General features: G+C 40.9%; 1 protein-coding gene across 1 annotated transcript; it reads right to left on the bottom strand.

The window, feature by feature from the left end:
* Positions 1 to 24: 24 nt before the first annotated feature.
* On the bottom strand, positions 25 to 23,337 carry LOC100121792 (metal transporter CNNM4). Its single transcript, XM_001605351.5, has 13 exons — positions 22,885 to 23,337; positions 9,060 to 9,309; positions 8,016 to 8,165; positions 7,770 to 7,922; positions 7,417 to 7,605; positions 7,169 to 7,342; positions 5,826 to 5,997; positions 5,559 to 5,750; positions 5,291 to 5,437; positions 4,806 to 5,216; positions 4,479 to 4,729; positions 4,175 to 4,405; positions 25 to 4,101 (listed from the first exon to the last, which is right to left on the bottom strand). The coding sequence occupies exons 1-13, from the start codon at positions 23,214 to 23,216 to the stop codon at positions 3,937 to 3,939; spliced, it is 2,817 nt and encodes a 938-aa protein (XP_001605401.2). The 5' UTR covers positions 23,217 to 23,337; the 3' UTR covers positions 25 to 3,936.
* Between the last annotated feature and the right edge of the window lie 538 nt (positions 23,338 to 23,875).

The following is a 23,875-nucleotide window of genomic DNA, read 5'->3' on the forward strand; positions in this document are numbered from 1 at the left end:
GTGTAGGTATAGACAAAACAAGAGTTATGTAGAAACTTATATATTATTTATATATTTTAATGTGTATAATAATAATTAATAAGTCATCGGCAACAAAACTTATAATTCAATATTATTACAATATACGTTGTGTATTTATCTCGCAAGTGCACCGCGAGCTATTATACGCTCCATGTCTCCGCTGATCTCGTAGAAGAACTTTGTACGTTCTCTCCACAATTGTCCGCTCTTGTTATTACTTACACACACGCTCGTTTCTTCGTATTGACGTGATACAAATTTAACAACGGTATTATTTCTCACCAGCTCGTGGCTTCCTCTTTTCCCATTCGTTATAATTCAACAAACTTCTTTAGACGACGCACAAACACTTACAGCGACCATCATTATACACATCGCCGTTAAACTTTAACCATTTGATTCGATCTACCTTTGCGGAATATCGTAAAAAAAGGCGGAGGCAGTTTCATCTGCACTAAGGGGGATGCGAAATTATCAGACTGGGAAATTCATGCGGAGGCCTGGACTCGTATATGATATACCGACTGAGAAGCGAAGCGTCGACGCTGCAAAGTTTGAAGCACCTTCGTGAATTCGACTATCTATAAACGGGTTAATACACACGTACGGTATCGTTCGCTTCTCAATCGGCGCAGAAATTGAATATTTCAATCGCTGTAAGTTGCGAAATCGTTTTACACACAGATTACACAGTACAGCTAAGTATTTTAAATATACAACGCAATTCGCACTCAAAATCTTCGCTATATAACGGAACAAATGAAAAGAAAACTGTCTACACATGATCATAGCGCAGTTCGGTCGTACGCAAAAGGCTGAATTGACCGAACGAAAATCAGCAGTGTTTCGGTTTAAATTCCTTTAGACATCGCTTGTTGGCGTAATGTAAGACATCATGTTACTGTTCTAAAAATAATAATACAAAAATAACTTAACTTGTAGCGAGCATGAAAATACCACTTTCATTCTAACAACGCACTGCTTGCCGTTTTTTATTATAGATAAGACGGCAAATAACAGCAATTCATTTTAGAGCCTCGGCATTCAGATTACAGTATTGTTCAATGGGAAAAGACACTAGTGAATTGCAGAAACAAAAGACACGCCGACAGCGTTTCAACTTGAGTTGATCTTAGGTATCTCGTCACTTTTACGAGAGAGAGAGAGAGAGAGAGAGAGAGTAATACGATCGATTGAATTCTCTCCACCAACAGGATAAAGTGGGTTGTATTGCAGAAGTGAACTACGGATGTTAGGATCCGAGATATGTTAGTATTATAGGGGAACATTGTCTCGTTACTTCTCTATACGCATATTATTCACGTAAAAAATAGTCTCTTCTCGTTCACTATCATTATTATTATTATTACCGTCTGCGTTTAATCTTTTTCTATACACATACATACGACTCTACGTCCTTTGAGGGATCAGCACTTCTAAGTACTTTTTCTTTAAGTTGCAGCAGAATCGCGATACAAATGTATAAGGATAAGTCATAGTCACATATTGGTTTAACTATTCATACATGAAAAAGTTCTTTATTTACTCGGCGTGTACGCTCGCTTTGTTCGTTCACTTAGCTCGTCGAGATGTATACACACTTCTAGGAGTGGAGTTTCTTTCATTTGATTTTCAAGACAAACTTTGAGATAGTTTTATTACTCGAGAAGAATTAAGCCTAATCGCTCATCAATTGAATATAATCGATAGTCCGATACGTTACAGAAATAGCTGACTCAAGTATTTAGATGTGCCGATCTCCGCGAGTTTACAATGATTACTCCTTCGGCGACGTTTCGTTGAATAAAAAAAAAAGAAAAATATGCATAACGCGCCGAGGCGCCGTTGAACATTCCCTACTCTTGTTCTCTGCTGTAAGGCACTGGTGTCCGAGGACCAAAGGTGTCCTCGAACGAACTGTTGTTGCAAACGCGATGGCCCGACTTCTCTCGGGCGCCTCGTACTAATAGCACATAAAAAAAAGAAGAAATAATAGCACGACATCGACGAGAAACACAATCACAAACAAAAGACTAGGAAAGTACTTTCTACACATACATCGAACGACAATAGCGCAAATTCGGCGAAAATCAGAAGCGAAAAGTAGGTCGCACTCAGAGAGTACAAAAGAGACGATCACTGATACAAAAAACTGAACGTCACCCCCCGTGAACTACACATACGGTTCGTTAACATTTACTAATTCACACGCTTCGTTGTGTTGAGTTCTACAATCGCTACCGTCCACGTGTGACAAGTGTATATTATAAGTATGCGTCACGGAGTGTTTTGTCTTCCTCGACATTCGCACCTACTACATTGTATATCTCGCAAATGCTTCGAATGATTAGGTTTAGTATACAAGATTAAATAGTTTTTTTCCTACGAAGTACCGCTACTTCCACTACTCGCACGCGGACCGGTCCTTAGTACATATACAATGATAAAAAAAAAAAAGAAAAAGGACCGATCCGATAACATAATTCTTCATTTTCATTGTCTTCCTTCAAGTTTTGTATAGGTGTACCCACGGGCGCATGGGTCGAGTGTTCGCCGCTACGCACGCGATGAGAGATGTGATCAAGGGCTGGATGAGAATACTGGAGAAACGATATATTCTGTATGTGTTTATTCCGCCGCTCGTTTCTCAAAATTTTCGAACCAAATTCGTTGATTCAAATCAATGGCGCTAAATCACACTGATATGAAATTTACGCTTCGAAGAACTTGCGGCTTCAGTAGCTCGATTGAAAAAAAATGGAACAACGGACCGAAAACAAAGGGGTGGGGTGAGGGGTAGGAAACAAGTAAATCAGTCTGGTTCGACGCGCAAAAACGCTGCGGTGTGAATTTGGCATATACATGTCCGGTCCCTGAGTGGAAGTAATCTCAATATATACACACTGCACACATACACTTTTACACGCATGCACAAATGTATTCTCTCGTGGCGAATTCGGAGATCTGGCTCGAATTCGTACGCGATCACTATTGTGTCTGGCGGGGCCGCGACGCCTCGAATGGCTTGACATCGCATCGTCGTACCTTCGCTGATTCGATGTGGGGGGAAGGCGATTACTTATTCCGTACACGCGCGCGGCTTATATGCAGTGATTCTCGTTTGTCGAAGGCTGCGTATTATATTTGAGTCACCGACTGAGCGGCAGATTCTAAAATTACGGTAAATGCTCGCGTTTCTTTTATTGCTCTATTAACGTATTTCATCTCATAAAGTGAGGGGTCTTATTAAGTATTTAGAAAAATTGATTGAAGGGTTATTGTACACGAACAGTAAAAAAAAAAAAAAATTGATCAACAAGTACCGCTCAGTCGATGGCGGATTTGATGAACTATACATTGTAACTCTTAAAAAGAAACAAATAGTGTTTGTAAAAATACGATATCACAGTAAGATCTTAAAACCTTGTCGAGCAGCCCAGTTTACCGACGTTTACACACACTCGATTCTAAAAATGTAAAGAATACTATATAATAACAACAACAACGACAATAACAGCATTAACACATAAAAGCAATCGAAAAAAAAGTTATCAAAAAATTGATTACGTGCTTTCTAAATGCCGATAACTACTTCGAAATGAAAGAAATTACGGACGTCGTCGGTAAAACGGGACACCTGAGAAAGCAGGGGTGCGCGCGGATTCAAAACCATTCGAAGCCCGCGCGAGTGAATACAAGCGTTCTCTGTAGACTAACGTTATCCTCGACCTACACCTTAGATCTACGCATATCGTTAAGTACCAAGCCCATATTCTCTCGGCTGCCCCCGCTACAGCTTCCACGGTCCGTCAGGCGTCACGCGGACGCCTCTTGTCCTTCGTTGCGGAGCTTATTGATCTTCGTCGGCGACGACGAGGTGTTGTCCGTACTGGCCAGTCGGCCGTTCGGCAAGTGTTAAGAGGAGTTGTCCTGCTTGTTCAACAGGATCGTTCTCTCCTCGTCCTCGGCAGACTTCTTACTCGTCGACAGCAGCCGCGCTGCCTCCGCTTGGCGCTCCTGGATTTCTGTGTCCAAGTCCAACTTCTGCCGTCGGTCCGGCGAACTTGGCGCGTCTTGAATCTACAAAAATAATGCATTTTTCACTTATTTGATTCTAGCGAAGTTTTTGATAAGGTTTGCAAGTGGTATTAACCTTGGCCGGTGAGCTCTTTAGTTGTCCGTTAGGCCCATTTTTCGAAACGAACTTGGAATTGGTATTTGGGCTGGCGCTCACGGGCACGACGGTGACAGCCGGCAGAGATGAGTGTCGCATGGGCGACGGCTGTGGTGCACTATCATTTCTAATATCGTTGATATCTTTATCCTTAGGTAGAATTGGAGATTCTGGAACACTTCGCTCGTCTTCGTCCAAAGAGTGAAGTAGCTATACGACGAGGTATTTCAATTAATTTATCGTTACAAATAAATTGGCATTGGTTTGGGAATGAACGACTTACTTTTTCCACCTCATCGTCAAACTGATCCTGACTATTGGTGGTGGAGGAGTCTTTCTGGCTACGTTCGAGAAGAGTGGCTCGCTTTGCCGCCAGGTACAGCGAGCGTTTGATCTTGACGTAGAAGACCTCGGTGACGGCGCGTACCGAGTAATCGGGTACAAAAGTGTGGCGCAGTATGGCGTCCAAGTTCACCGATTGGATGCTACCCAGCGTCTGGGGATTGACGTTTGTCGGTGATTCTGCCGCCGTAGCTGCAAAATGAAGATGTTTGAATGATTCTATTGAGTAATGAATCGGTACTGCGATTGAATTTCATCAAATCCTTACCTATGCCAATGTTAGCTGTTAAGGCCTGGGTGCCAAAGTAGGTGAACGGGCCGCTCTCGAACATGAGGTTTTCCTTACCAACGGTGACCTCGACGCGACCTTCTAGTATGAGCACAAAGTAGTCGACAGGCTTGCCTTGCTGATAAATTACTGCAGTAGGATCGTTACGTGCCTTCTCGCGCGATTTGACCTTTATATGGTAGATTATGTCCTGCTTCAGCAGACGTCGTAGGATCGGTTCCGATATTGACTCGGATTTAAAGGCTTCGACGCATGTCGATAAATATTGGAACATGGCAAGGGAAAGCTGGGGAGAGATGTGGATACGTTGGTTCTCCTTCTTCTCGGCAAAGACTGTATAGTCAGGTACCTTGGAGCGGGCCTGGCGCTTGCGTTTACTTCTATTGTCCGCTGTAAAGTACAGTAAGTTTAATTATTGTTAATTAATCACAAGTGTTTCACGTTGGCTCGTATAAAAAACTTACTGAAGACATCCGTTTCGTCGATGATTTCAGCCTGGATGAGTTCCTCGATGACGTCCTCCAATGTGATAAGACCAATGACCTCGTAGAATGGATCGCCCTCGCCTTCGCTGTTGACCCGTTGTACGAAGGCCATGTGACCCTTGTGACCTTTACACAATATGCAATATTAATTTTTGAGCTTTGTTGCCGGAAAAAATTCCAATCTTCAATTGCTATCTAATCACAAAAAGTTACTGAAGTCAAACGTGCACCGATAAGAGATATTTACCTTCTTTGAATTGTTTAAACATTATGTCTAACGTTACGTCCTCGAAGACAAAGTTGCAAGGATTCTGATAAAACTGGCAGTGAGTCCTGAGAGGCATGTTGTCGTCTGGATCGACGAGCGCCAGGTCCTTGATGTACAGCATCGTGACGATGTTGGTGCGACTTCCCTCGAACACCGGTATTCGCGAGAATCCTACAAACCATTTTTTTAGTAAAGGTTGCTCAATGAATTTTTAAGCAAACAAATGCAACTTTTTATATCGTATACCTGATGACATGATCTCGGATACGGTCTCGAAGTCAAGGATGCGATTGATGTCGAGCATGTAGACGTCCTCGATTCTTGTCATTACGTCTGCCACAGTCTTCTTGCGAAGTTCCAAGGCGCCGGCAATTATGTCCACCTCGTCCTTTTCCAGATCATTGTAGCCAGTTGTCACCTAGAAAAAAGCGTTTATTTATCAGAAAAAGTTCTAGCTAAAACATCGTGACCTACTAACTGTTGAGTCACGTACGATACTTTTCAAGCGAATGTACTATTAGTCACATGTGCGAATGTGCCATATATTGCAGGAGCTGCATCTTATCAGTTCCTCAAAACGCATAACTATCTCTCGTATTAACTCTTTTTTATTTCAAAGTCCACGCGACTTCTTTTACGCGATCACAGCGTTGCGCCTCTCGCGTCACGTGGTCATCCATTCAACTGTAGCGAGTACACGATGCATCAGCTCGTTATCAAGAGTTTAGATCGACGACGACAGTGCGCCTGATCTTCAAGAGCGATTTCGCGCTGTAATCGAGATACGCATTATCTGTGCGAACTACGCGAGTGTATACGTATTTGTACGCGCGTCAGTATAAGTACACACGTGCGTGCGTACAGATCAAAAATAACGCGGCGCAAACTCGTTCGTACTACTCGAAACCGCCGATCACCACATTCGTGATAAAATTCCGATACGCGCTTTATTGTCTCTGTTGATATAAAATTTCACTCGCTTGTACTCCCGTACTTTCTTTCTCTATTTCGCGCGTTTATGTAACGCGTTCGAGAACTTATCTTCGGAGAATTATTGCAACAAATACCACCGATCGTCGTGTCCCCGTTGCGTTCTGCGCTATTTAAGCGGGAAAACGATATTGAACTGAGTGCACTAATCGAACTCAATGAACGAAATACAGCGACAATAATTCTACTTGTACTCGACGATTTTAGCTATAAAAATATAATGCAATAAGTGTCACGCGAAAAAGCGTTCACCTTTGAGTTCGATGAACTACCTACGCGCATCGTACATACAACATAACCATCTGAGGTGTGATTGAGCGACTATAGAATTTAAAGGCCGCGACATATCTGCCGAAAGTCAGCCAGCAAAATTATCAACATCGATATCTCTACGGACATGATAGACGTCACGATATGCTTTTCCGCATATCAAGTGTCGTTCGGCAGGTAATTCGAGAGGGCGCAAGCCGTAAGCGGCGGTGATAAGCGTAAGTCACAATTACTCGTTGACAGACGCTATTCCCCCCGAATTCGCGACGACTCGATGACTCTATTTGCAGAGTCAAAAACGCGTAAACGTTTCGACGAACATCACTTGCCTTGAGGAGTTCCTTGAGACGCTCTCTGTTGTACACGTTGCCGATCTCCTCGCCCAGCAGGAAGTCCAGTAGCTTGCTGATAGGGTAGCTCAGCGGGAAGGTTAGCAGCATCGTCAGCTTCGTGATGTAGATGGTCTTGGCACCGATGCAAAGTCCGTGTCTACTGCAAATAGCCTAAGGAAACGTAAACAAGTGTTAGCTTACGTATACCACAGATAATACGTCAGAATACATTTCCGAATACTCACTTGGGGTGAAATTTCACCGATAATGACGATTGCCAGTGTGGAGCAGTAAACAGCCACCATGCCGGAGGTCAGCTCTTCCAAAATAACGGTGAATATCGAATTGACCAACACGTTGGAGAAGAGAATCGAGCAGAGCAGATAGTTGCCGTGATTTCGCACTGGTTGGATCGTTCTCGCGTAGCGTTTCTCCTAAAACACAAGTGTATCGTTAACCAAAACATTCTACCCGTAACTCTAAGGTCAATGATTGGAAATGGCGTTTGGAAACATTTTTCATCAATAAAAAATAAGCGAAATAAAGTGTGAGCAATATTGGCTACGAATTCCAAACTATAATGGCAAAGTTACTTTACTTTCTCTGTACCGGTGTTGCAAAGGATTTTCAGTTCAGTCCGGTCGAGCGACATGAGGCCAAGATTCAGGCCTGAAAACAGGGCTGAGAACGTCAGGCACGTGAGGATTATGAGGATGCTCAGCCACATCGGCCTACTAGTAAACGTGTGTATCTGAAAAGTAATACGAAGGTTCACATCAGAATCATTGTTCGTCAAAGCTTTATTTCATAACCTGTTGCAATAGTACTGTAGAGAGTTGCTTACAACTTTGTATCTCTCGGAGCCTTGGTGCCTGAAGAGTTCATACTGTGAGGAGCCATCTTCGATATGCTGTTTGGCGCAGATGTAGTAAGGGTCGCCGTCGGGAAGAACGATGTCGGACACGGCCGTCGTGCCCGCGATTACGTCGCGCACCTGTGGATCGATAGTGAATTATTATTGTTACGTGATCGACGATGCGGTCCTACTGGGCTTGGTTTGTGGTTTCCGCTTTTTGGCGTGTATTTCAACGGTGAGATACGGAATGAATAACTCTTTGGAATTGCTAGAAAAGAGACGAGGATTTTTTTTTGAAACATGACTCAACCGACAAACAATAAACATAATTACAAGCATAATGGCAGAGGTATAACGAAAAAAGAGACTTTGCAGCTCTCGAGGCTACTCTTCTTTCGCGTGTCGCGTTCCTTATATAAATTTCATTAGTTTAAAATTCCTCGTTTTAAAAACGTTCTCATCACAAAACCTAGACATTCACACGTTATTCACGAGAAGCACGAAAACATTACTCGTCCGCTTCTAATTAAATTTATCATTAAGATATCAGTAAGAACAAGAAATATAACATAATACATCGCTCTCGGTGAAATTGTATACATATATCGGAGTAGCCGCGATACGCCCCAAAAATGCGCGAGAGATAATGAGCCAACTCTGAAACTCGTTTGGGCTAGTTAGATGCAGTCGATCCGCCGCGGCCGTTACAATATAAACGCACTATTGGCAATATGGCAAGCACATGCCGGATTTCGGCGCGCGATTTATCTATACGGACGCGATAACATTTTTGAAGGAGGGAAAAACCGTCTGAAGTGCCGCTGCGTCGCTGATAAGCCACTGTAGTGTATTTTGGAAGGCTAGTGAAATCCCCGGACGGTACAAGTTATAATTGCCTGATTCATCCTTGCGAAATTTTGATCTACTACTGTATTTTTATATTCGATGCAGAACTTCGAGATAAAAATACACCGCCTAAAGTTTCGCTATAATCTCTCTCCGTAACTCCGCAGCGAAATCCCCCAAACTCACCGTAAACTCTTTGGACTTAATCTTGTCGCAGACATCGCCGCGTTTCCCCTCGTCTGACGTGAAGGCGATGACGGTGTTGTTGGTGATCCCAACGCCGAACAACCTGATGGTAGCCTCTCTCCCCGCGAGGACCCTCAGAGTATCGTCCTCTTCGTCGAGGTGAAATTTAGCAGCCAACTCTACGAGAACACCCTCGATGCGCAGCTCCGTTTCCACCGACGGCTCCAGGATAGCTCGGCTCTGACGATTTCTGAAAAGTCATACATTTTTCATGAGTTTCGGTTATTTTTTCTATGATGGATTTACGATGGTCGAGATGCAATAGAGATCGAGTCTCGTGCGGCAGATAATCTAATTAAAGGGGCAGATTAGATCGCGCGACGATTATTATGGATCGCAATCGTCCCGCTTGGCGCCCGGCAATTAAGTTAATTGGCTTTTGTTTCCTCGTGAGGAAAAATGTGCGTATACGCTTATATATAACATTGAGTCTAAAAAAATGCTATGTGTGTGTAAGAGAGGCGAGTGATTGTTGTCAACGATTATAAACTGCACACCGTTGCCGTTCACTTTTGTGTCATGTGACTCTTGTGCAGCGAGTGTGTCTCGCTATAAATGCAGCAAAAATAGAGTCGTGTGTGCAACGAAAAAATATTGTAACATGAGAAATAATCGAGACTTGGACCATCGTTAATACAGAACGAACAAACATATTATTCGCGAGAGACTGTTGATAACGAGCTTTTTGCGAGATTCGGAATTTTTCGATACAAATACACAACTGGTGTTCGTTGCGAAATTTCGTTTCAGACTTGCGTCACGTAAAGTTTTCTCGTTTGGTGCTGATTAGACTCGGCCGTGTATTTTTAAAGTTCCTCTCCTGACTTTCGACAGACATCAGCGAAGCCGATGTCTTACACGTTTTCCGCCAATCAATACAATTCTCGTTTCTAATATCATCGCCATAGCTTCGCTCGTAACGAGCTTACAATTATTTCTGCCGGTGAAAGTCGACAGAACCGAGGCTTTTCCATTCGAGCCAGAGTAAACCTTTCAGTGCGCTTTCTATCGATAAAAAATAAGGCTTTATACTCCAAAAACATCTCCGATGTATACGAGTCAAGAGGGAAATAATCAAATTTCCTCCCCGAACTTTCCCTCGAAACCCAATAAACATCCTACGCGGCTCTTTCTTCTCCCGCTGAGCGTCGGAGAGCTGTACAACGTATACTATACACATACAGAAGCTGCTCTCCCTCTCTGGCCTCCTGAATTAGATCAAGTAGCGGCAAAAAGCTTCTCTCGGACCACAAAAAATAGCCAGACTTTATATGAAGACGGAGTCGAGGTAGAAGCTTGGAAGGCAATAAAAAAAGTGAACGCGGCGATTATGCGTGTAGAGAGTGAGCCGCTTTCGTGTAATTAAAAGTCTGGCCGTGTATTTTTAGTACGGTAAGAGTCGAAACTCTCTGAGAGGCCTTTGTACTTTCTGAAGTCGGCTCTCTTAAAACGGAGGAAAATTAAGGTAGGAATTATAAAATTATTCACGACCAAAACGGAGATATTCGCGTCGACGACGCGAGGTTCACCGCAATTGGGGGAATTCCTGCGTTAACTCACCGCAGGTTTTTTTTTTTAAATGTATGTTATATCATAATTGCGTAGGAGGAACGACGAGTCGGGGCACATGTGTCGACTCTTTCGTCGTGGAAATCCCCCGAAACCCACATCGATTTCTTTTCACGTGACTCGCTGCTTCTTTACACCCTTTTTCTCGAGCCTGTAAACTTCTCGTATTCCGAATCCCTAATTTCTTCGACGAAAATCGTCTCGACATGCGATCGTGTCGTGCGCGCGAGCGAGAAGCAAATTACGGGCTATACTCACGCGATGCAGAACACTGCGCTGCAGGTGCAACAACATCATCCTCTGAATTTTCGCGCGAGGGAATATTGACCTCGGCACGGAAATAATTTCTAGATCAAACCGGCTGAAACCGGTAAACTGAGAATTTGTGATTTTTGGTGAAACCTTCTTTTCTCTCTCATAATGTTTGCAGTATACATGACGTCGCGAATCTCAAAAGTAGAGAAAATTAGTAAAATACGAGCAGAGCCGTCGCAGTCGAGTGGCTTCCGTAAGTGAATCATCCGATGCTCGAGGCTTATTGTGAAAGAAAAATAGTTTCCTCCTCCTCGTTGTTATCATGGAAAACTGCGACGATCTCTCCTGTATAATCTATCGATACACGTGTCGAGTAACTCTTACAGACTATGTAGACTTTTTCGTAATTTTTTTTTCAATTTCAGCCGCCTGCGTACGACATTGTTGCGATTAGATTTGAACGTCATGTCTGTGCGCGCGAGTGAATTTGCTCGTGCGCTGCAACTGGAACGTGAAGAGATACGAGATTAGGTCGAAATTATAATTAACTCTCGCTCTCTGTCGCGATGCGAAATTCATCCGGACGTTTGAATAAAATCTCTAGAATATATGTGTACGAGGATGAAAATTGTTGCGAAAGAGGGGAAGAAAGGACGTCGAGTCTTTTACACGCGCCGAGAATCAACAACAACGTCGCGCTCGAGTGCGGATAGACTTATATACATATATGCAAAACGAGCGCGAATCGAACGGTGAATTGGGAATAGTCACAGCGAGGAGCTGATTTCCAATATCGACTCTCGAGCGCCGTTATGTCACGTGCGCGTTCGAAAAGCGAACGTTATGTCAGCTATATATTCTCCAAGCGTCACGAGATTTGTTTCCAGTGATTCTGGATTTTTTGTTATAACAATTTAGAAAAATTGGCTTCTCACAAGGATACGATATTCATGAGGGCGAAGTAAGAACGTTGTTTCTCAGATTCATCAGCGGGAACTACCCCAAGGATGATCGATTTTTTGAAACTTAACGCGCTCGTTAAGACGAGCCGACAAGATGCATATTTTAAGATTAAAAACTAAACTTAATTACAAGTATAGCACGAGTTTTTAAAAATAAATCCACACTGCTGACGTCTGTTTACTCTCAACCAACAATGCATCGCTCTAACACAATCGAAGTCAACAAACCCACTGGCTTCGTGTCCGAAAATAAGCGGTCGAACATAACCTTCAAAAATCACATCCCTCTCCGACGACAACACAACCTTTACGCCCTCCAATATCGAAGAAGAAAAGCTCTCAAAGGAGTAGAGCAAAGAAAGTACACGATGCATCGTCTCTAGCTCGTGTGAGAGAAAGAGAGATGAAAGAGAGATACCGCAACTAACGCCGCATCGGCACAGGGGGCGCGAGTGGGTCAAGGCCGGCAAGGCCACCCTTGGTTCTTCTCTGCGCTCTCTCTCTCTCTCTTTCTCTCTCACGGCCAAGCCCAAGGGTGCTATATACATATATACAGGAAAGCGTATATCGTTACTGCGTGTGCGATATCGCCACCGGCTCACTATTGATTTGAGTGCGAGAGAGAGAGAGGGCTGCTGTCTTGTGTTTTGTTGCGTTGCCGCTGCTGCTGAGGCTGACCGATTAAGCCTTGTCACAGCTGTGGAATCCTGATAGGGGGTTTAGTTCTCGTAGCTTTTCCTTTGAGAGTTATTGGCTCAAGTTATTACTTATATCTCTGTTCCTCGCGTAAGAACTTGTATGATACGATCTAGTTTTTTGGAAGTGTTATGGTGATGTGAAACTTTAGGGGTCCATAGGGAGGAACTAATGAGAGTCACCCTGTCGGTAAAATAGGATTGGAGTACAGTTCCTTGACAGAGTATTGAATGGCTTCCTAATAGGTTTCGTTTGTTCAGAATACGAGAAAACCACTGGCAGATCTGAATGTAAAAAATATAGATTCGCATTACCTGTATATACAGCGATCGATCTGGAGATTGAAGAGACTCAGCAAGATTGATCCGGGTGTCAACAAAACGAATTGAATTTCCGATAATCTCTTATACATGCAAAAATACACATGCGAGGGATATACCACAGTGGAATAAAGAGTGCTGTTACTCAATAGAGGATCTTTTTCCTCGTGAATACAGAATTTTAGAGCCAAGGTAAGCGCGTGAAGAACACGTTTTTCCGAGAAACAGTCGTAACGGAGGAAAGTACAGCAAAAGTTTCCTTAGATAACAAACATTCTTATTTCGTCATAACGTACCGTCTTTTTTTCCGAAACTGAACAATTATTCATACTTCAAAATCCACGGGGAAGCACAATAATGTGGATGATTTATACATATACGCGTGTTTGTCAAGAAAACGAATATACGAGAGTGTAGGAGGAATTTCTTTGGCAGCTGTTTATATCAGAGTGCGCGAAGCGCGAAAAGAAGTCAGAGTCGAGGAATGTAAATTGTGACCTAGAAATAATATTTGGAAAATCGATATCTTTATACGCGGGCTGAAGCGAGCATAACGATAATTCGATGCGTCTGCTCTGGTTTCTACAGAAGGTATTTTAACGCGTGACTAATGCCTCCGATGTGACTGCTGAAAAAATGATGATGAGTGTCTTTAATTTGATAATCGATTAGGAATGAAGTTGGCACGACTAAGAGCTTACTTAGTCGTGCACGCTTAATCGATTAGCTCTAAAAGAAAATTTGGCTACAAAATAATCGACGCAATCATTTCAAATTGATCCCTCGAAACGTAGTTCAACTTCAAAAATTCGATGCTTCAAAACTCTCATTTTTCCCAACCAACCCAAAAACGACTGAACGACCGCGCTCTTCTCCTAACAAAAAAAAAAAAAAAAAAATATTGGAAATGGGTGAAATAATTTATATTAAACTCAGTATATTCTCTTTTAAATAAGACTTTTATTCTGAGTAGCAGAGAGAAGGAGTACGGAGCACATCTAGACTCTATGAGATTCTGTCGCAGACTAAACTCCTAGCGCATATCGGCGGTGCATAGCGATGCAGGAAAACTGCCTAAAACAATGGTCCTATTCTAGCCCTACAGACAGACTCCAGATGGCTAGACCCTCCAAGAAGTCCGCGTCGCACTACGTGCCGCTGCACCCCGCGTCGTAATCCGAGCGAACCATAAAATATAAAAACACATGAATGGACCTTTCTTAAGTTCGAGTATGGTCCGAGATTTAGTTTTGTAACCGGAATATTTCAACACGCCCCCTCAAAAGTAAATCTCGTAATTTGAAATTGCAGTATTAATTTAAATATAAACTAAACACACGCTTAAGTACATAAATTTCTAATTTCCTAGTATATTATATACATGCTTAAAAATACACACAAACAAACGTATATCTTCTAAATTACAAACAATAATATTAACTTCAATGAACTATAATTAATATCTAGATTAAACCCTATGTGCTCTCCTTCTTTCTACTCTCAGTTACTGGGGAATTACATATGGTCCAACATTTGTTGCACGGATTAGGAAAACCCAGAAAACCTAATCAGACCATTTCTCTCACACTTATTATACATTTACATAACTATCTTAAAATCTAAGTACAAAATATTTTTTTTTTTTTTATTCTAAACCCATCTCTGTTCTGAATTCCAGAAACTTCACTGCAGGTAATGGCTTGGTTAAGGCATCTGCTAGTTGATTACCTGTAGGAATATATTTTAATTTTATTACATTTTTCTCAACTTGCTCTCTGGAAAAATGATATTTTATATCAATATGTTTTGATTTTCGATAGCTAGTTGGATTATTTGCAATACTAATACAGCCATTATTATCTTCATAAATTATGATTGGCTTTTCAATCGTAATATTGATGCTACTAGCTAATGACTTAAGCCAAATAGCTTCGCTTACAGCCTCATACAGAGCCATATACTCTGCTTCTGTTGAAGAAGTTGCAACAGATGCTTGTTTCTTAGTATTCCAACATATTGTGCACTGTTCATACAACTTAAACAAATAACCAGTTGTACTTTTTCTATCAGTTCCAACTGAACCTCCCCAATCTGCATCAACATAACCAGACAAAATATCATTAAATTCACCTCTTTCATAAGTTAACTTTAAATTAATTGAACCTTTTAAATATCTTAAAACTCTTTTCAAATTTTGCCATAGTTCTTTATTATTTTTATTACAATATCTACTCAAAACATTTACTGCTGTACTCAAGTCTGGTCGGGTACAAATCATTATATAAATAAGACAACCAATTAAATTTCGACAAGGGGCATCATACTTTTCATCAGAATTAAGAGCTTCATAATCAAGTTTACTTGGTAAAGGTGTATTTACAGAATTACAATCACCCATGTTAAATTTATTTAAAACAGTTTTAATGTATGAACTTTGATCTAAAGTTAATTTATTATTATTTCTTTCTACTTTAATTCCAAGGAACATTTTTATTTCTTTCAAATCTGTCATACTAAATTGATTCATTAAATAATTTTTAAAATTGCTCATTGTAGTATTACTAGCAGTTACTATAACTAAATCATCAACATAAAGTACAGCATAAATATTTTGTTGTATATCACCTCTATCTAAAATATAAATACAACGATCGACTGACGAATTTTTAAAACCTTTCTCAATCAAAGTTTTTTTCAAAAGTTTGAAACCAGCACCTTGCTGCTTGTTTTAAACCATAAATAGCTTTATTTAATTTACATACTTGATTGCTTTTACATTTAACACCTTCTGGCACTTTCATATAAATTTCTTCATTTAATTTACCATTAAGAAAAGCAGTTTTTACATCCATGTGATGAATTAACAAATTAAATTGATTTGCGAAAGCTACAATAAATCTAAAACTCGAAATTCTAGCTACTGGAGCAAAAGTTTCGTTATAATCGACTAAGTATTTTTGAGTAAAACCGCGAGCAACTAATCGCGCTTTATATCTGATTGGATTACCAAATTCGTCATTCTTTATTGTAAAAACCCATTTGCAATCAACAATATTTTTATTTTGAGGTCTAGTTACTAAAGTCCAAGTTTTATTTATTAAAAGTGAATTTATCTCGTCTCTAACAGCCTGTTCCCAATTTACTCTATCATTACTGTTTTCAATGTCTTGAAAAGAACTTGGAATGTTATAAATTGTAGACAATGCACATAAAATATGATCATCATTTTCATTATAAGAAATTAAAGGCTTTTGCTTAATCCTCTCACTCCTACGGGGCTTTATTTCTTGTTCATTCTCAGAGACAGACTTATTGGTTGTTTCTGTATTGATTACAGATTTTTCATTTACGTTTAATTTAACGATTTTCTCTGAACTGTGATCATAACAATCACCAGATTCAGGCACTGATTTTGACAAATTGTCAGATGCATCAGTTTCAATTTCTAAATTACCATTTCCAGTTTTTACTGATTTTGACAGATTGTCAGATGCATCAGTTTCATATTCTATGTCATCAATTATTTTTAATTGGTAATCTGGCCTTGATTTAACAAAATTTGTTTCGTCGACAATCACGTCTCTTACGACAACAAACTTTTCATTCCTCACGTCCCACACTTTATATCCATTGGGTTCATATCCAACTAATATACCTTTCCATGATTTATCATCAAATTTTGATTGTTTTACTTTATTATGAACATAAACAGTACTTCCGAAAATTCTCAAATATTTTAAGTTTGGCTTTTTATTATGCCACATTTCAAATGGAGTTTTATTAGATTTTAAAGCTTTAGTTGGCGATATATTAATTAGATATGTTGCAGTTAAAACTGCCTCTCCCCAAAATACTTTCTCTAACTTAGCACCGCTTATCATCGCACGTGCTTTTTCAGTTAGTGTTCTATTCATGCGTTCTGAGACGCCATTTAATTGTGGGGTACGTGGAACTGTCAAATGGTAACTTATTCCTTTTTCAACACAATAGTCTTTCATCTCATTCGATAAATATTCTCTGCCATTATCAATATATAAATTTACAACTTTTAAGTTGAAATGAGCCTCGCTCTTTGCAATAAAATCTTTAAAAACAGAAAATACATCCGATTTATAGGATATTAAATATGTCACACAATAATGTGTATACTCATCAACAAATATTGCAAAATAGTTTTTATTATTAACCGTCTGAGGAGTGATTGGACCGCAAACATCAGAATGTATTATGAACAATGGTCGTTTAATATAAGTCTTATCCTTCTCTCTATTGAAAGGCAACCTTGACTGTTTACCATTTAAACATGCTTCACATATATTTTCATTAGGCATAATGTTTTTAATTTGATTTATATCATCAACCATTTGTTCATTTTTAAGTTGTAAAAATTTCTGTTTACCTATGTGACCAAGTCGTTGATGCCATAATTCATAATTATTTTTAACAACATTATACACTTTAGAATGTGTATTTCTTTTAGACGCATCAACGATAAAATCAACAATAAGTAAATTATTCATAGGCTTACCTCGAATTATGGTTTTACTACCTTTCGTTACCTCAACACCATTTTGATTGAAAACAATTTTCATACCAGCCTGCTGCATTTTCTGCACTGATAATAGATTGTTTGGTACTTCGGGACAGTAAAGGACACCCTCAAGAATACCATTTACTCCCATGTTGCTTGTAACGTTGATCATTCCTTTCTTCGTTGCTAATATATATGTGCCACTTTTTGCAACGTTTATTTTTATCGGTGGATTTAATTCTATATAACTAGTAAACATTTCATCGTTGTTGATAATATGATCTGAAGCACCAGAATCAATAATAAATCGCATTTTATGGTTTGTTTCTTCAATTTGAATATTATTAACCATAAAAGCATAACTTGAAGTATCAGCAAAAGATGTAGTCGCTTCTGGCTCTTCACTTTGAACTTGTTGCACAGTTTTGTTTTTATTTTTCATTCTTTTAGCTAAAAATTGCTGTCTTCTCTTTTTAAAATGACAGGTGATTTCTTTATGTCCAATTCTTCCACAAAAATGACATTTCATTTGTTGATCTTTGTTATTAGTGTTATTTTTAAAGTTGCTATTATTCTGTGAATTATCTTTATTTTTATAACTAGATTTATTTCGAAAGTGAGATTTATTTTGAAAGTTCTTTTTGTTAAAATTTGTTGTTTGTGGCTCTTGCTGAGTTTGAAGTACTTTTGCACTCGTATCACTTGATTCACTCTTTAATTTAACTTCATGATCTAATAATCTTGTTTTTACAAAAGCTAATGTAATACTGTCTTCAGTCAAAGTTTCTATTGCAGTTACTACACCATCATAAGTATTTGGAAGTGTTAAAAATAAATGTGAAACTTTATCCGTTTCTTCTACTCTTGCGCCTGCAGCTGATAACTCTGTTATTAAATTATCAAAAACATTAAAATGACTCATGAGTGTAGAATCGCCTTGCAATTTCAAACTCAATAATTTCTTGCGGATCGCAAGTTGCGTAGCTAAACTTTTTCTCTCGTACACACTGTCTAACTTATTGAAAATCTGCCGTGCTGATTGCTCAGTATTGGCAAAACCAAGCATAGAGTCAGACAGATATTCTATAATAACACTCCTTGCAATTATCTCAGCTTTTCTCCAACTTCTCGAGACTGGATTCGGCTCTCCATCAATCACTTTGAGTAAATTTAACTCACTTAATAATGCACGAACTCTAAATTTCCATACGTTATATTTTTCACCGTCAAACGGTTTAATGTTTCTTTTCGATTTAGAGTTATCCATTTTTAATTTAAATAAAAAACTAGTCACTATTAAAATAACACAACACAAACACAGCTAAACGTTATCTGGGCCCATAACCTATTGGAAATGGGTGAAATAATTTATATTAAACTCAGTATATTCTCTTTTAAATAAGACTTTTATTCTGAGTAGCAGAGAGAAGGAGTACGGAGCACATCTAGACTCTATGAGATTCTGTCGCAGACTAAACTCCTAGCGCATATCGGCGGTGCATAGCGATGCAGGAAAACTGCCTAAAACAATGGTCCTATTCTAGCCCTACAGACAGACTCCAGATGGCTAGACCCTCCAAGAAGTCCGCGTCGCACTACGTGCCGCTGCACCCCGCGTCGTAATCCGAGCGAACCATAAAATATAAAAACACATGAATGGACCTTTCTTAAGTTCGAGTATGGTCCGAGATTTAGTTTTGTAACCGGAATATTTCAACAAAAAAAAACCCGACTCGCCGGTTCGACTTCAAAATTCGACGCCTCGCCTGCCAAACACACATCTTCTCCTTCCAACGAGCGAAACTCGCCAAAAAAACCACGACCGTTCCCATCCCGAGAAAAAAAGAATCTCGACTCGCCGGAAATCCAACCGCCTCTCTCCCTCCTCCTCCAAAAGGAAAAAAGTAGCCTATAGCGCACATTCAAGGTGAGCACGTGCGGTTCGGAGCAGCACAGCGGACCGGAGTATGTTCGGCACAGACGTTTATTTTTACGCGCCCGATGAAAGTCGCTCTCGTTCGCCAAGTTCAGAGGTTAGGACGAGTAGCGGCGGCGAATCACGCGGGGGTGATAAACAAAGGTGCCGCGCGGCGCGACTCTATACGGGTTATTGATTCCCGCGCGTCAGCCGTGTGCGTTGTTGGTGCTGATACTGCGATTTTCTTTTGAGAGACGCGAGCTTTTTTATACCTATGCATATCGATTTTCTCAAAATGGTTCGAGATGATGCCAAATATACGACGGGTAATTTATTTAAAGATAACGATCTAATTAGTGACTCTCTTGGCTCCGATGATTCACTTCCGAAATGATATCATTCGTTGGCGACGATGTGGCACTGTTCGTTATATACTTTTCTCTCCCCGAGTTACGTCCGGCAATCCACTTCTCTTTATAGAAATAACGTAAGAGCCCGCTTGTCTCGAACATAAAAAGAAAAAACTAAGAAATTGGCATGTTATAAGACGCAGAGCGCGAGGAGAAGAGCCGCGTGCGCGTGGAGTTACGTAAAGTTGCGCGCGCCGTTCGAAAATACTTATGAGAGAGCCGCGAGGGCGAAATGATCGAAATAAAGAAAGAACCCTCTATACCTATGTATAGGACACCCGAAGCGCCTTTAAGCCTTATTAGAGGATTTCTTTTTTCCTCTCGCGAAAACCGTCCCTGTCGCGGTTGCGTAGTGCTTCGTTTTTGTCTGCGTTTCAGAGCGGGAAAATTGCGGTGCGGAAATGATAATTGCGACGACGAAATTATATGCCACCGCGGTGCAATTAGCCGTGTTGATGCAGTGTCAACGGCCGCGCGGGGCTATATATTGTGTCTGCGATTGTTTGCGATTATGTGTATCCGCGTGTGTGTACACCGGAGATAGAAATTTTACGGTGCACCGATGGAACGTCGAGCTTTTTCCTACTATAGTTCCCGCACATCTTTCGCGGATTCGAGATTCAGATCAAGGTCTCGTGTCGAGAAGAGTAAAAATGAAATGAAAATGCATACGAAATTCTGGATTCTACACATAATAAAGTCGGATCGATAAACGACATCGTGTTCGAATCTAGATGAAAAGTGCGCTCTGTACAATTTTTCTCCTCTAAACCCTGTACACTGGGCGCAGCTACTATAAATCCAGATCAAGGTCTCTCTCGGACAAGACATACCATTATCCCAATCAATTCGTACATGCTCCTCAATTTCTCGTTTACCACACATTCAGTTGACCTATAACGCACTCTTATAATAGGGCCTGTGCACAACAACATAACGAGCCTAAACAGACACGCGACAGACAGAGACACACACGCGGCGGTGGACGGGAGGGCCAGTAGCCTGAGAGCATACAGAAGTAGCATCGGAAATACCGCCGAGAAATGTAGGCCATAACGTCTATTTCTGTATATTAAAGATGTATCAGTGTGTGTATATGTGTGTACACCGTCGGCCGATATCTCTCGCCGCGCGCGCGGCGGTAACGTCACGTGTTCGGCTGCTATTTTCATCCGCGACAACACTATCTCGCGAAGCCTGATGAGGAAGAGAGAGAGAGAGAGAGAGAGAGAGAGAGAGAGAGAGAGAGAGAGAGAGAGAGAGAGAGGAGTCTACTCTCCGAGTACACACTGAGTTTAGGCCTCTAATATGGGTAGGCTTGAATTTTTGCTCGAATATAACGATATTCCATAATTCTCAGCGACGCGCGTAAGCTTTGCTCATTCATCCGTTTCATTCATGCATTTTTCAGTAAACATAGTGTACGTTTGATGTTCGAGGTGTTCCGTTGCCGATTTTTTTCGAGGTGTATTTTTGGTAAGCCTAAAAATACCCGATGACGCGTGACTATTTCTAATTTTGGCGCGTAAATACGAGTATATCTCTAAAATAAACATTAGCTTTATTCTTTTCAATATTTCGTGTTTGTTTCCCGAGTCAAAAGACAACACGCATCACCGGCGCTAACGAGATTTTCATGTATAGATACACATCGGCTTGTCTAAGTGAAAAAAGCCGGGATTTCCCGGCGGCGTGACTCGTGCGGCAATACTAGGACGTGAGTAGCAGACGTTATTATACTGTATCGATTCAAATTTATCGCGCGCTTGCATTACAATACGAGCCCGCGTCTATTTTTACGTCAACTCTCCGTTTACGACACTTTTAATTGACAACGCGGACAATCGACGGGTTTTATTGCAAAGAGCCCTTGCTCGCGCGCGCGCGCGCGCGAGAGAGAGAGAGAGAGAGAGAGGCGAAATCAGAAGCTTTATCCGACTTTATCTAACGATTAAACACTTGCAGCGTCGTTTTATCTCCTCGGATGGTATTATTCGTTACGCTATCTGTGTTTTGATAAAAAAAAAAAAGAAACTGCACGTAATCGAACTTTGCTCTCGTTGGAATCTAATTATTCTAGTTTTTTTGTAGTGGCTATATACGCTTTCCGCTTCGAAGAGCTAAATTAGTCTAGCGGAAATCGCGATCGTCCACGCGGACTTTATTAATATCACACTTGGCCGGAGTTTCATAATATTGAAAAACGCGGTGTGAACATTTCGCTCGTCTCATACATGTGGTTGAACTGAAACTGACACTCCAGAAGAGATGTGCGTTGATCTGCACTTGGACTGCGTGTATCCTACAATTATTTCAATTGAAACGCTTGGCTTGTGTTGTGGAGGACACTCGATAGTAAGAAGTCAATAAAACACAAGCCACAGGAAGGCTCGTAGAGTAATGAATTTGCACACTAATGGAGTAGGTTTACTCTTCGGGTATGATCGAGGTTATCTACACTTGTATGCACAGGTTGAATGCACTCGCCTAGAAGAACCAAATAATTACCATTTATGATTGGCTGTAATTGCCATGCGACAACCGATCTCTACTGTGTCGAGCGAATCATTTATTAGGACAATGTTACTGAGATGCTTTGGGATGCTTAGAAGTCAATATTGTTTCTTCCGCATTGCGAAAGCTTGCACATTGTAACGGCTGAATTTACTTTCTTGAGGAAAACAAACAGTCAGGCTTCTTTTTGTACCGGTGCAGTAATGAAAGAGTAATGATATCTTGGTTTGCTTTACTCTTATCAAAGTTATGCTGACTCCTGGCATTTCCCATTGATGAACCAGGAATCAACATTGAATTTTGTTTGAATCTTTATGTTTCTCGCTTGGAATTTCAAGCTACTGCTAATTGCCGTTGGGTTTACAAGAAACAATTATCTTCGAGGAAAAAACCTACAATAGTTGTTATACTTGGAATAGCACAGTTAATATTATGCAATTAGAGGATGACTTTGTCTTTGCGACTGCAATATGAGAATGATCATTTCAAGTCTGAAAAATCTCACCTCGACAAACCCCCTCATCCCCACTGAACCTCCTCCATCATCGCACACCACCTTTCACTCATCACTAGTAGCAACGACAACTCACTTCTGGTTCCCCTGAATCCTCACACTGCTGGGCTCTCCGTCCACACACAGAATAGCACCTTCCACAGCAACATCTTTTGCAGCTCGCACCAGACCTTTGCTTCCATCGTTGCTCCCATCAATCCACTGTAGCTCGACTTGCTTGCACGGGCTGTCGGCATCGCTCGTCCAGCCGAGTTGCGTCAATCTCGTGCTCAGGCCCTCGTTACCGGCGAGCTGCAGCAGACCCGGACCCACCAGCTGGGCTGTCCTTAGATCTAGTCCTGTCGTGGCGTTTGTCAGTAATAGCAGCAGCAGCACAACAACAACAACCGGCGGCCGCTGCCACGCCATGATGTGCAGCGATGTACACACAACACACTACTTACTGGCACGCGCGCACACGAGAAAAAAACAGACAAACGCGACGTCTTGCGAACGCGGGGAATGCGCCGCGACGACTACTTCGCCCCGCCGTAACGAACCGGGCTTTATTTGTAACCTCGGATGTGGCGGGGCGACGTTCGCGGTGAGAGAGCGAAGCTCGCGAGTGGATGCTGCGAACGCTATTGGAGGTTACGTTGGCCAACTTGCTGCGTTTGAATTGGCTTCGGAGGATATTGTTTGTTTCATTGTTGATATTTTTTTTAATGTGATAATTGGAAATGAGGTATGAGTAATGAATGAGCAAACTATCGAGGTTGATTCACGAGAAGAGTAGATTAATACGGTGTTCAGTAGTAAAAGACGATTTAAGTAGAAAAAGACGCTAGCAGGTATACCTAAGTAGATAAAGACAACAGATAAATTTGCAGTACGCGTAAAGACGCCGGTTTGAAAAAAAAATAGACAAATGTGCATGCAAGTGATTTCGCTCGACTGATTGACACCTTCGAGGGAATTTTTCAGTCATTTTATTTTACAAAACTTTTACAAATCATTAAGAATTTTAAATCCGTAATCGATTTAATTTCCACGTTTATTTAAAATGTTCATAAATGCATTAATGTAGG

The sequence above is a fragment of the Nasonia vitripennis genome, chromosome 1 (assembly GCF_009193385.2).
Source record: "Nasonia vitripennis strain AsymCx chromosome 1, Nvit_psr_1.1, whole genome shotgun sequence".
NCBI classification, from domain to species: domain Eukaryota; kingdom Metazoa; phylum Arthropoda; class Insecta; order Hymenoptera; family Pteromalidae; genus Nasonia; species Nasonia vitripennis.